Here is a 13268-nt window from a genome sequence, read left to right as displayed (position 1 = left end):
TTTTGTCTTTGTTTACAGTTCTGGGCTGGAAAATAAGCATGAATAGACTGTCAACCAATACCTATAAAGAAATGAGATTTCTTTAATGAGGTAACCAAAAAGGTCTCTTTCCTCAAAAGAGATAATTCCATTTTTAGACATTTCTGCAGGCAGAGAAGCTACCTGATAAAACAGGGTTCTTAATTGGGGAACTGGATGCACAGCCGGGAATGGGGTGCGGCATCTCCCTAGGGCAGTCCTGGGGTCCCAGTCCAGGCTCACAGGCGGGAGCCTCGAAAGTGGACCACACCTCCTCTGGGTCAGCCTACAGCACAGTGAAAAGCGCAGATGCCCTGCTTGCTTTGGCTACTGTCTGATGAGAGGGGCAATCGAGGTTGGCTCTCCCAGGGGTCAGCCATGTCAGTTCTGTGCTGGTTCAATATATTACCTCACAGGTCCATAGGTGAGAGGTCCGAACCAAGGTGTCAGCAGGGCCGTGCTCCCTCCGAAGGCTTTGGGAAGCATCCTTCCTTGCCTTTGCCAGCTTTGATGTTGCTGGCAATCCTTGCCCCTGTATCACTCCAGCTTCTGCCTCTGGTCACCTGGCCATGTTTCCCAAGTATGCCCCCCACCCTGTGTTGTCACATGACCTTCTTTAATCCAACAGTTATTGGATTGAGGCCCACCTTATCCAGTATGACCTCATCTTAACTAATATATCTGCAAAGACTCTATTTCCAAGTAAGGTCACATTCTGAAGATCCAGGGGGACATGAATCTTTGGGGGGGGGGGACACTATTCAACCCAGCCTAGTAGCAAAGGCAGGCAACTTGTGACCAAGGCAAGCCAAGGCCAGGGCCCCTCTGAACGCCTCCACTAACACAGATGGCTCCTCCGACTGCAGCTTCCTCCCAGCCCTTGGGACCCCAGACATCTTTGTGTCTTCCACGCACCTGCAATTCAAACCACCTCTCTCAAACTGTTTACTTTTAGATCAAGAATGGTTTCTATTGCCTTTCACCGAAACCCTCTCCATTGCTGATGCTAACCACACAACCACCACAAAGCTGCAGCCCACACGAGTTTAAATTGGTTAGACCAGTGGTCAGCAAACTCATTAGTCAACAGAGCCAAATATCAACAGTACAACGATTGAAATTTCTTCTGAGAGCCAAATTTTTTAAACTTCTTCTAACGCCACTTCTTCAAAATAGACTCACACAGGCTGTGGTATTTTGTGGAAGAGCCATACTCCAGGGGCCAAAGAGCCACATGTGGCTTGCGAGCCGCAGTTTGCCGACCACGGGGTTAGACAATCTGGAGCCCAGACAGTGCCTCTGGGTAGGGCCTTCTGTAATGGGAGCCTCTGTCTCATGGCTGCAGTGATTGAAGAAGTGGTTGCACAGTGACAAATACAGCAGCCCACACAGCCAGCAAGACCGGCCGGCGCCTGGCGTGGCAGGGATATTTTGGGTGGTGCTCAGGGGGAGTTATGAATGGACGGGCTGGCTCCTGCTTTCCTCCTGGGCAGGAACCAGCCAGTTATGCTGACCACAACGTTTCACAGAAAATGCCAGCTTCAGAGCATGCAGGACAGAAGCATCAAGAACCGGTGCCTCCAGAGACGGACCAGGCTGGTTCTGTGAATGTGGAAACTGGGATGCTCTCTGGTGTGGGAAAGCAGGCCTTGACCCCAGGCAGCAGTGTGTGCTGTCAGCTGTGGAACCAACAGCTTATTCAGTTCTTACACGAGGAGCTGACACATTCCATAAGTAGCAGGTGATGAGCAATTTTCCTAATTAGAGATCTTTCCTAATAACACTACATTCTTACCCAATCCTGTTTACTTAGCTCACTCAGGATTCCTGAGCCTGCAAACTTATTAGATGTACTGCCCCATTCTTCAGGTCTCCTCATATCCCTAATTAGACATGGCCTATCGATTTATAAAATATGCATTGATGCTTAGATAAAATAGCGAGACATTAGACTTATCCAGTGGAAATGGCATCCATACATCCAACGATATCTAGATGTCTAGTATGCTTTAAATATTACAGGTGACACCTTACTCAAACCTCTAAAATGTCAAAGTTTCATCTTTTTGGTTTCTCTTGTAATGACTTAATTGCTGCATACTTAATTATTTAAAAGCCGCCCTTAGATAACTGGAGAGTTCTTGTGTAGCAGCTTGAACTGGCAGGGCCCTGTACCCCCAATTTACTTTTTATGAGTCTAGAGAAAGGGCCCAAATGCAAAACCCCAAGTGCTCTGGTCAGTGTGAGTTAATTGCAAGAGAACCTGCACATCTTCACCAAAATACACTCTGAGAAATGATGTTTAAAGATGGCAGGGCCAGCAGCCAAAGTACTACTGGTTTCTGTTCTACCCAGATACATTGTGACCTCAAATTAGGCATCAGTCATTCATGTATATCTCTCTCCATCTAGAATATGATCGTAAGATCATACTACATATGATATAGTATATACAAACTGTAAAGACTCAACAAAAACTATTAGATCTAATGAATGGATTCAGTAAAGTTGCAGGATACAAAATTAACATGGAAAATCAGTAGCCTTTTTATACAGTAACAATTAATTATCTGAAAAAAAAGAAAAAAATCTAATTTACAATAGCACTAAAAAACAATAATATACTTAAGGCATAAATATAACAAAAAATGGAAGATCTCTATATTAAAAATTATAAGACACTGATGAAAGAAATTGAAATAGACAAAAATAAATAGAAAGTTTTCCTAGAATTGGAAAAATATTTTTAAAATGTCCAAACTACCTGAAGTCATATATATATGGATTCAATACAATCCATATCAAAATTCCAGTGACATTTTTTACAGAAGTAGGAAAAGCAATTATAAAATTTATATTTAATCACAAAAGACCCTGAATATCCAAAGCTATTTCAAGACGGAGGCATTAGACTTCCTGATTTCAAGCTATATGATAAAGCTATAGTAATCAAATGGTATAGTACTGACAAAAAAAGAAGTATAGACCAAGGGAACATAATCAAGAGCCCAGAAATAAATCCATGCATATATGTTCAACTAATATTTGACAAGGAAGTCAAGAATACTCAGTGAAAACAACAGTGTCTTCAACAAATGGTGCTGGGGAAATTGGATATTCACATGCAAAAGAGTAAAACTAAATTCCTATCTTATACTCACAAAAATTAACTTGAAATGGATTAAAACTTAAATGTAAGACCAGAAACCAAAAAACTCCCAGAAGAGATAGGAAAAAAGCTCCTTGACATGGTTCTTGGCAATTTTTTTTTTTTTTTGGATCTGACACCTAAAACACAAGCAACAAAATACAAAAAATACACAAGTGGGCCTGGCTGGTGTGGCTCAGTGGTTAAGTGTTGACACAGAAACCAAGAGGTTGCTGGTTCGATTTACGGTCATGGCATATGACTGGGGTTGCAGGTTCGATCCCCAGTAGGTATATGATGTTCTTCTTTCATCAATGTTTCTATCTCTCGATCCCTCCCCCTTCCTCTCTCTCTAAAAATCAATAAAGAAATATATTAAAAGAAGAAAAAGATGACTCTCTTATTAAAAGAAAATACACAAATGGAACTACACCAAACTAAAAAGCTTTTGCACCGCTTAAGAAACAATCAACAAAATGAAAAACAGCCTATGGAATGGGAAAAATATTTGCAGACCATATATCTAAGGAGTTAAGAGCCAAAATATACAAAGAAATCATATAACCCTACATCAACAAAACAAATAATCCAAATTTAAAAATTGGCCAAACACCTGAATGGATATTTTTCCAAGAGGATATATGAATGGCCAACAGACACAGGAAAAAGCACTTAAATTGCTGATTATCAGAGAAATGCACCTCAAAACTGCAATGAGGTATCACCTCAGGCCTGCTAGAATGGCTACCATAAAAAACAATCCAAGAGATGTAAGTGCTGGTGAGGATGTGGAGATAAAGGAACCCTTGTGCACTGTTGATGAAAATGTAAATTAGTGTAGGCAATATGGAAAACAGTTTAGAGGTTTCACAAAAAATTAAAGATAGAAGTACCACATGATCCAGAAATCCCATTTCTGGAAATACATCTGAAGAAGCAGAAAACTCTATGTTAAAGGTATATTTGCATTTCCATGTTTATAGCAGCATTGTTTACAGTAGCCAAGCCATGGAAACAACCTAAGTGGCCATCAACAGACAAATGGGTCAAGAAGTTGTGGTACATTTCATATACAATGAAATATTATTCAGCCACCAAAAATGAAGAAATCCTACCATTTGTGACAATGTGGATGTACCTTGAAGGCATTATGCTAAGTGAAACAAGTCAGATGCAGAAAGACAAACACAGTATGATCTCACTTATTTGTGGAATCTAAAAAAAAACAACCCCAAAAACTAACTCATAGGAAAACAGGTAAGATTTATGGATAAGAGGTAGGGTGTGGGAAGTGAGAGATGACAGCAATCAAAAAGTCAAACTTCCGTTATAAATAAGTACTAGGGATGTAATGTACAACATCATGACTACCGTTAACAGTGCTGTTCAGTATACTTGAAAGTGAAGAGTAACAGTTACCATAAGGGAAAATTTTTTTCTTTTTTTATATCTGTATGAGATCATGGATGTTAAGTAAACTTATTGTGGAATCAATATGTGTCAAGTAATTATGATATACACATTAAACTTACACAGTGTATGTCAAATATATCTCAATAAAATCAAGGGGGTTTTGGAAAACCTACCTTCTAAACTGTGGGTCTGTTGTTAATCCATTTATTAAATAATTAGAACAAGTATAAAAACATGTGGGAATCAACTTTAGTGACAAAAGAAAAAAGAAAACCATCCTGAGATTTTATATTATGCTTTGAATTTAAATATATAATCATGTTTTCTGGATTGTGTAATATACCAATTTTTTAAAAAAATATGCATTTAGTACTTTATTTAAAAATATACATGCTCATTATAGAAAATTTAAAGAACACAATAAGTATAAAAATAACATTTAAAAAATCTTAAAGCACCACACAGAGATAATTTACCAGCCATAAAATCCCAGTGTATTTCTATTTAATTTTTCTGTACAAAAATATTACAAATACAATTTCTTTTTTACACAACCAGGGACATTCCTATATAGTTTTATAAATCCTGTTTTATTTAACTGGATGATATAACTATTGCCCTTTGCCCTTAGATATTGTTCAATGATTTTTCAATGTCTTCATAAAAGTTTACTGTATGGATAAACCACAATTAACCCTTTTTCCATTGGTTGAGCATTTGGCTTTTCTCCGTTTCCATTTGTATATACAGTGTTATAGGGCATCTTTCAAACATAGTTCTGTGTGTGATCTCTGATAATTTCCTCAGGATAAGTTCCTAGAAATGAAAATTCTAAAAAAGGTTTGCTACTTATTACAATACAAGGATGCCCTCTATCACCACTTCTATTCAGCACAGTACTGGAAATCCTAGCCACAGCAATCATATGAGACAAAGAAATAAGAGGCATCCAAACTGGAAAAAAAGAAGTAAAAATTTCATTATTTGCAGGTAACATAATACTACATATAGAAAACCCCAAATACTCCACCAAAAAACTATTAGAACTAATATATGACTTCAGTAAAGTTGCAATATACAGACTCAATGTACAGAATGCTGTTGCTTTTCTATACACCAATAGTGAACAATCAGAAGAACTTAAGAAAACAATTCCATTCACAACTGCATCAAAAAGAATACCTAGAATGAATTTAACTAAAAAGATGATAGATTGAAAAATAAAAGACACCGAAGAAAGAAACTAAACAAGATACAAATAAATGCTCATAGATTAGAATTAATAAGGGAAAAATGTCTATACCTAAAATAACATACAGATTCAATGCAATTTCTAAAATACCAACAGCATTCTTCTTAGATTTAGACCAAATCCTAAAATTCATATAGAACCCCAAAGACCCTGGATAGCCAAAGAAATATTGAGAAAGAATGAAGTTGAAGGTAGCATGCTCCCTGATATCAAACTACACTACAAAGCTAGAGTAATAAAAGAGTCTGATACTGGCATATAAACACACACACACACACACACACACACACACACACACACACACACACACATATGAAATTGAATGAAGAACCCAGACATAAATCCTCACTTTATGTCAATTAGTGAGGTAAGGATACATCATGAGGTAAAGACGGTCTCTTCAATTTGTGTTGGCAAAACTAGACAAGTATGCAAGAAAATGAAATTGGACCACTTTATTATACAAAAATATACCCCAAAATGGGCTAGAGACTTAAATTAAGACTCAAAACCATAAAACTACTAACCAAAAACATAGGCAGTAAATTCTTTGACACTGATGTTAGTAATGTCTTTTTGGATATATCTCCTTGAACAAGAGAAACAAAAAAAATATATAAACAAATGGGACTATATCAAACTAAAAAAAATTGCACAGCAAAGGAATCCATCAACAAAATGAAAAGACAACCTAATGAATGGGAGAAGATATTTACAAATGATACATCTGATAAAAGGTTAACATATAAAATAAAAAAGAAACTCATACAGCCTAACACCAAAATAATCTGATTATAAATGGACAGGGGACCTGAATAGACATTTCTCTGAAGAGGACATATAGATGGCTAACAGACTTATATAAAAGATGCTCAACATCACTAATCATCATGGAAATGCAAACTGGAACCACAATGAGCTATCAAATTACACCTATCAGAATGGTTATCATCAATAAATCAAATAAAAAGTACTGACAAGGGACAAAAAGAGATAAACCAAAGAACTTACACACTTATATGTATAGCCCATGGATACAGGCAATAGGTTAGTGAAGACCTGAGGGGATCAGTATGGGCTGGGAGGAGGAGGGGAAATGAGAGATATCTGTAATACAGTCAACAATAAAAAATATATTTTTTAAAAAAGTACTGACAAGGATGTGAAGGGATCTTCATACACTGTTGGTGGGATTGTAAACTGGTACAGCCACTAAAGAAAGCAGTATGAAGGATTCTCAAAAATTTAAAAATACAGCTGCTATACAATCTACCAATTCCACTTCTGGGCATTTATCCAAAGAAAACAAAAACACTAATTCAAAAAGATATTTGCATCCCTATGTTCATTGCAACATCATTTACCAAATAGCCAAGAGATGAAAGCAAACTAGATCAACAGAGAAATAAAAATGTGGTATAAATATACAATGAAATATTATACAGCAATAAAAAGAATGCAATTTTGCCATTTGCAACAACATGAATGGACCTAGAGGATATTATGCTAAGTGAAATAAGTCAGAGAGAGAAAAAAAATTTGTATTATCCCACTTTTAAGTCAATTCTAAAAATAAATTAACAAAATAAATGAATAAACAAAACTAAACAGACCCACAGATACATAGAACAGGCTGATTGATGGATGCCATGGGGGAGAGGATAGGGGATGGGAATATTAAAAAAGAAATTTACACTAGAAAATTGAATCAGATAGAAAAAATATTGTAAACTCTTAAATAAAAAGTCACACCCCTATGTTCCATTCCTTTAAATTCTTCTTCCCAGTTATCAAAACTAATATTTTCAAATAGAAATGTCCCATCTTTTTCCAGAAAAAAGTTTTGCTACTTGTAATCTGGAGAGAAATTTATATTCCCAATAGCAATGGATAAGAATGTTTATCTCATGTTATTCCTCTAGCACTTAATACTATCTTAAAAATGACTGCATATATTCCATTGTTACACATTGCTTTATTTGGCTTGATTTGTATTTTTTTTTTTATTACTAGTGAGTCTGGACTTTTTTGTACATTTTTTGGAGATATTTCCTCCTTGTGGATTTATGTGTATTACCCATATTTCTACCTAGAGTGTTCATCTTTTAAAAAATTATTCATAAGAGTATACTGATATTTTTATTAAACATTACATTAAACTAAGTATCATATATTTTATTTTGCTTTGTTGTTAGTTTAATTTTAGATGTCTTTCCAATCAACAAGTGATGCACTGCTTTTCCTCTTACAATTTCATGAGCTAAAAAATCAATTTAAAAAATTAGGCTGAGGCAAAGTCTGCACCTAGAAAAATTACATCAACTCTACTCCCAAACAGGTGGTGGCAACTGGGGACTCCTCTTCCCACAGCCAATGTTCCACCAGGGACTGATCCAGAAATAAGATCTTGATTGGCAGCCTCTCTCATTCATACATTTCCTAAGTAACAGGATTTTCTGTTGTATTTTGAGTTTGGCTTTTTACATGTTCCAGTCCCTGGCCTTGGGGATTCCACTGTGAAAGGCGATGATGCTGGTGTAGATCCACCACCATTCTTGAGTACGTTACATCTTCACACACCTTTTGTTTCTAGGCATTCCGGTGTTGGCAGCCCTCTTAAGCACAAAAATTCTGCTTGGATGTATTTTCACTTACACATGTGTTACTGTTGATAAGAACAAAGCTGCCTGTCACAGCTGTTAAACAATCAGTGCTGGATGACTCTGCAAGTGCAGTTTCTACACGGGTGTGGGGTACAGTGTGTGCATTTACACTTCTCTGGCATCACTAAATCCCCTTAGAAGAATGCTTTGATATGAGTGGATTTTTTGCAGTGACAAGAAACATACTTGAGCTTTTTTCTCTCTCCGTTTCACAGCTCTTCACTGCCAGCCATGGGCAGAAGTCACCATTTGTCACCATTTCTTCAGCTAAGAAATGCTCCTTTCCAAAATCCTTTGGCAGAATCTCCCCAAGATCTGTTTTTCTGCTTCTTCCTAAATTAGCAACAGTCTTTAAAGAAAAAAAACAAAACAACTGACAAATCAATGTGAGAAGAAACTAGCTCTAATTTTGCATTTTTTCATGGAAAGTTTCAGAATTTATTATCTATAACCAATAAAAGTGGACAAGAAAATTTGCAGGAAAAAGTAAAAAAATTGTGTATATACATAAGAGCAGATTCTTCTTTATTCAAGAAGCAACACATGATACAAATTCAAGATTTTATTAAAATCATTTGTAAGTTAAGTTAACATAATATCTCAGTGGTGAAGGAACATTTTTAATAACGCAAAAGAATGAGTTATGTGAATAAACAGAAGAGTGAACAGTGTTAACTGTGACATTAAATGATTACATGACTTAATTATTCTTTGGATAACAAGCAGCTTTGTGAACATCTATTCAAGGAACTGAAACCTGTGCCTACTATGGAATTTGCAGTTGAATTAGAGCTTTCTTTCCTACCTTTGGTAAATTTAAGGAAACAAATGGAAATGGTTTTAAGGACTTATAAAAATCTACCACCTACCGAAAGAAATTAAAAGGTAAGGTGGTAAACACTAGGAAGAAAAGTGCCAACCCCTCGCAACCCCCATGCAGCTGAAAACCCACATATAATTTTTGTTGTTGTTAATCCTCCCCTGAAGATATTTTTCCACTGATTTTTAGAGAGAGTGGAAGGGAAGGGGAGAGAGAGAGAGAGAAACATCAGTGTGAGAGAGATACACTGACTGGTTGCCTCCCGCACACACCCCGACCAGGGCTGGGGATCGAGCCTGCAACAGAGGTTACAGGAATCGAACACAGGGCCCTTCAGTCCGCAGGCTGCCGCTCTATCCACTGAGCCAAATCGGCTAGGGCCACATATAACTTTTGACTCCCCAGAAACTTAATACTAATAGCCTATTTTTGACCAGAAGCCTTACAAATAACATAAACAGTTTAACACATATTCTATATGTTATATGTATTACATACTGTATTGTTATAATAAAGTTAGAGAAAAAGTCTCATTAAGAAAAATCATAAGGAAGAAAAAATACATTTATAGTATTTATTGAAGAAATTCCATGAATAAGTGGACCCGTTCAGTTCAAACCAGTGTTGTTCAGGGGTTAACTGTATTTGTTCGTGGGACAGAGCAAGAGAGAACAGAAGCAATAACGAAAAAAGAGACCAGAAGTCCAGGCCATGCGAATCCCTTACTTATTCTTGGCCGTCAGGGGTTTCCGGCTGATCTTTTTCGATTTGTCATTATTTTTCTTCGGTGGTTCTGGATTTGCCTGCATGTGTCTGCCGTAGAGACTGAAAAGAGAGAGAGAAACAGTGAGGTCTCCCTTCCTACCACAAGACACGCTTGTACTGGTAGAGCTTTAAACAACAGATTCCTCTCCAAGAATACTCACTAAGCCAAAAAAATAAAAAACCAAAAGATCAACTGCTTTCTCTGGGTCATACACTGTATTTAAGAATTAAAAATTCTCTCTCTCTCTCTCTCTCTCTCTCTCTCTCTCTCTCTCTCTCTCTCTCTCTCACACACACACACACACACACACACACACACACACACACACACACACACTCTCACACACAGCACTCCAGGAGGTCCAGTTCTGGAATTTCACAGTAATTGGGTGGGTTGCAAAAACACTGAAGGAAGAGAGACACGGGACTGTGAGAACTGATAATGCTTAGCCCAGACATCCCAGAGAGAATCTCCGAAGGCTGTGAGTGTTTAAGTAGACAATGACAAAAATTGGGTAGAACTGGAGAGACAGAGTATCCATTTAGTGAAGTGAGCATCCTGCCTGGCCCGAAAGCTCAGGGGCTGGATAATGTGACAGAGAGCAATGGTGTCCGAGCCCGCGCTGGCTGCTCAGGCCTGATGGATAGTGCTGGGGTGGCGACCACACATCAGTGTCGCGTTAATAAGTACCGCTGATTAAATGTTGACAGAGCACCCTGCAATTACGGCGATGGCATTCATCGCAGAGCAAGCTAGTTCTGCGGCTGAGAGGATTGAAATGAACAGCAGATAGTAATTAATCGATAATTTATGAGTAATTCTGATTAAACTGAATTAAAAGCCACCCTAAAATAAATACAGCCCAACCTCAACTCCCCTTACTGATGTAACTGTGTCCCAGTGGGCCCGGCTGGTGTCCAGTGTCTATAGGAAAGGCACTGCCTGACTCTGCTTGTTGCAACTGACTTGTGCCAACCGACGAGGGTTGACACAAAGACTGACCTCCATATTCAAGTTCTCCCTTGTTCTAAGGCCCATTCAAGGAAGCGACGCCCTCCCGGACGCTCACATTTCACCAGCGCACAGTGCAACACTACTTGGCATGTACGTATCTCTCGATGACACTGGTGGGCCAGCTGAGGGGTGGACCTGGCACACAAAGTTGGTCAACTGATCCAGTGCTTAGGAAAAGCTGGACACTAGGGTTTTGATAGGTGATCCTGTATTCTGTCTTCTCCAGAAGCTTCCAAGTATCTCCTTAAAAGTGGTCTAAAGTCCAATAGTGATCTGAAGACAGGTATCTGCTCCCAGGAGCTCAGAATGCAGAGCCTGGAGCTGGCTGGGGACAGACCAGAGACTGGAGCTCATACACCCAGCCAGGTGCGGGATGGTCTCCAGGTGCAGCAGAGGGCCATCTGTTGGGTAAAAGAGGTACTGCATGTCCTGGACAGGTAACATTTGAGCCTGCAAATTAGCTTTCAACTTTTATAAGTGCTTAGACTTTTTGCTAAATCTAATGGAGAGGCCCAGGCCTACCCAGGCCAACAGAGGCCCACCCTGTGCTTCTACAGGAAAAACTCCTTCCTCAAGAGACTCTGCTACCAAGAAAAACAGACCCTTAAACCCACATTTGCCCCTTTTCCCTCACCCTTTACAAATGCCCTGGTTTCCCTGAAGTCTACATCATGGACACCAGGGGCCCTGGATCCCAGATGTAGAACCACTGGTTTAGGCAAAGAGGCAAGTCCAGCCAGTTCAGCTTTACTGGCGTGGCCACCTCAACCCTAGGGATGTCCTTGTCCCAATCCCCGGAACCTATGATTGCCACCTTACATGGCAAAAGGGATTCTGCAGAGGTGATTAAATAAAGATCTTGAGATAGGAATATTATCCTGCATTATTGGGGCGACAGAGGGGAGGGGAACCTGCACACCCACTTCTCTCATTCCTCCAGCATCCCTCCCAGGTGCATCTAACGTGGAGAGGAAACCCTGAGCCAAAGTAGACTTGTTGATTATCGTCCTTGATCACACGCTCTCTGACGCATTCTTATGGACTACCAGCCTGACCTTCCCAAGCTCAGGGGCTTGTGCTCAGTGTGATGTGCCGGGAGGGAGGCCTCTGGTCTCTAGGCTCCTCTCATTGGGCACAAAGCAAAGATCTGAGTCTACTCTGTGCATTCACATGGCCCCAGGATCGCTGGTTTTCCAGTTTTCTTATAGCTTCATGTAGTTCTCCTCTACTTTATGAGTCCTTATCCCCATAAGGGAAAAAAAGATACATGTTCTTACTCACAAACAAAAAACTTTAAAAGTTACAAAAATCTGCATGAATACAATGCCACGGATCCTCACTTGGAAATGCAGGAGCACTTAGGCACTAGAAAGTGGTAATGACAAAAATGAGGTGGGAGGAAGGAGAAACAAGATTTGCTAAGGGCCTGCTATACCATGTCCTCCCTCGTAGGCCTGGAAGGCTTCCCAGAAGGGATGGGGGTTACCTGGACCCTGACAGCGGTCATCTAGCAAAGTCATTTCAGAAGAGGGTGCAAAAGCTCTCGGGACTCAGCCAGGCTCCTCTTTTTAGGAAGGAACTGGAATGTTTCAAAGTTTCCATTCCTGCCTTTTTCTATGCAGACCCCACTTTGTGTCTCAACTTCCTGGGGCTGCACAGCAAGTCACTATGAAGGGCCAGATGCACAGCAGTGCTGAACCTGATGTTTAAATCCGAATTGTGTCACCCCCTGGTTGTTGACTCTGGTCAAATGATTAGCATCTCTCACTCTCACCATGCCTCGGTTTCTCCATATGTAAAAACCAAATGATGTGGTTTTCCCTGCAGAGTGGCTGTGGTCAGAAGAGCCAGCACCATGACAAGCCTATTGCAAGTGGCCAGCAAATGCCTGTTGAAAAACAGGGCCGACGTGGGGTTATAGTCAGAGAGATTAAATACAGATAATTATATGATTACTTTACTTCTTAAGGGATTTTTCCTCTGGAAAAAAATAACAAGGTGTTTTCTATCAACGCAAATCCCCAAGCATCTCTGGAAGAAAGGTCTTAATCCCCTTTGAAGAAAGCAACTACGGCAGAGCTAAATGCAGCGCCCCACTTCCTGGGTGAGTCACTGCAGAGCCGGCATGACACTGCCCTCCCTTCTCTGCGTGATCCTTTCACTCCTCCAGCTTT

General features: G+C 39.4%; 1 protein-coding gene across 2 annotated transcripts in view; it reads right to left on the bottom strand.

The window, feature by feature from the left end:
• Positions 1-8914: 8914 nt before the first annotated feature.
• Positions 8915-13268, bottom strand: part of RSU1 (Ras suppressor protein 1) — a 196079-nt gene continuing 191725 nt past the window's right edge. The window contains exon 9 of one of the 2 annotated variants that reach the window (XM_080666111.1): positions 8915-10139. In XM_080666111.1, the coding sequence (XP_080522237.1) occupies positions 10037-10139 (103 nt within the window). In that variant the 3' untranslated portion in view covers positions 8915-10036. The remainder of the gene's footprint in view (positions 10140-13268) is intronic. The other variant, XM_080666112.1, reaches the window with a different exon arrangement.

Source organism: Plecotus auritus, assembly GCF_963455305.1.
Source record: "Plecotus auritus genome assembly, chromosome: 1".
NCBI classification, from domain to species: Eukaryota; Metazoa; Chordata; class Mammalia; order Chiroptera; family Vespertilionidae; genus Plecotus; species Plecotus auritus.
The sequence above is the reverse complement of the archived record's forward strand: the minus strand, read 5'-3'. Positions and strand labels throughout refer to the sequence as shown.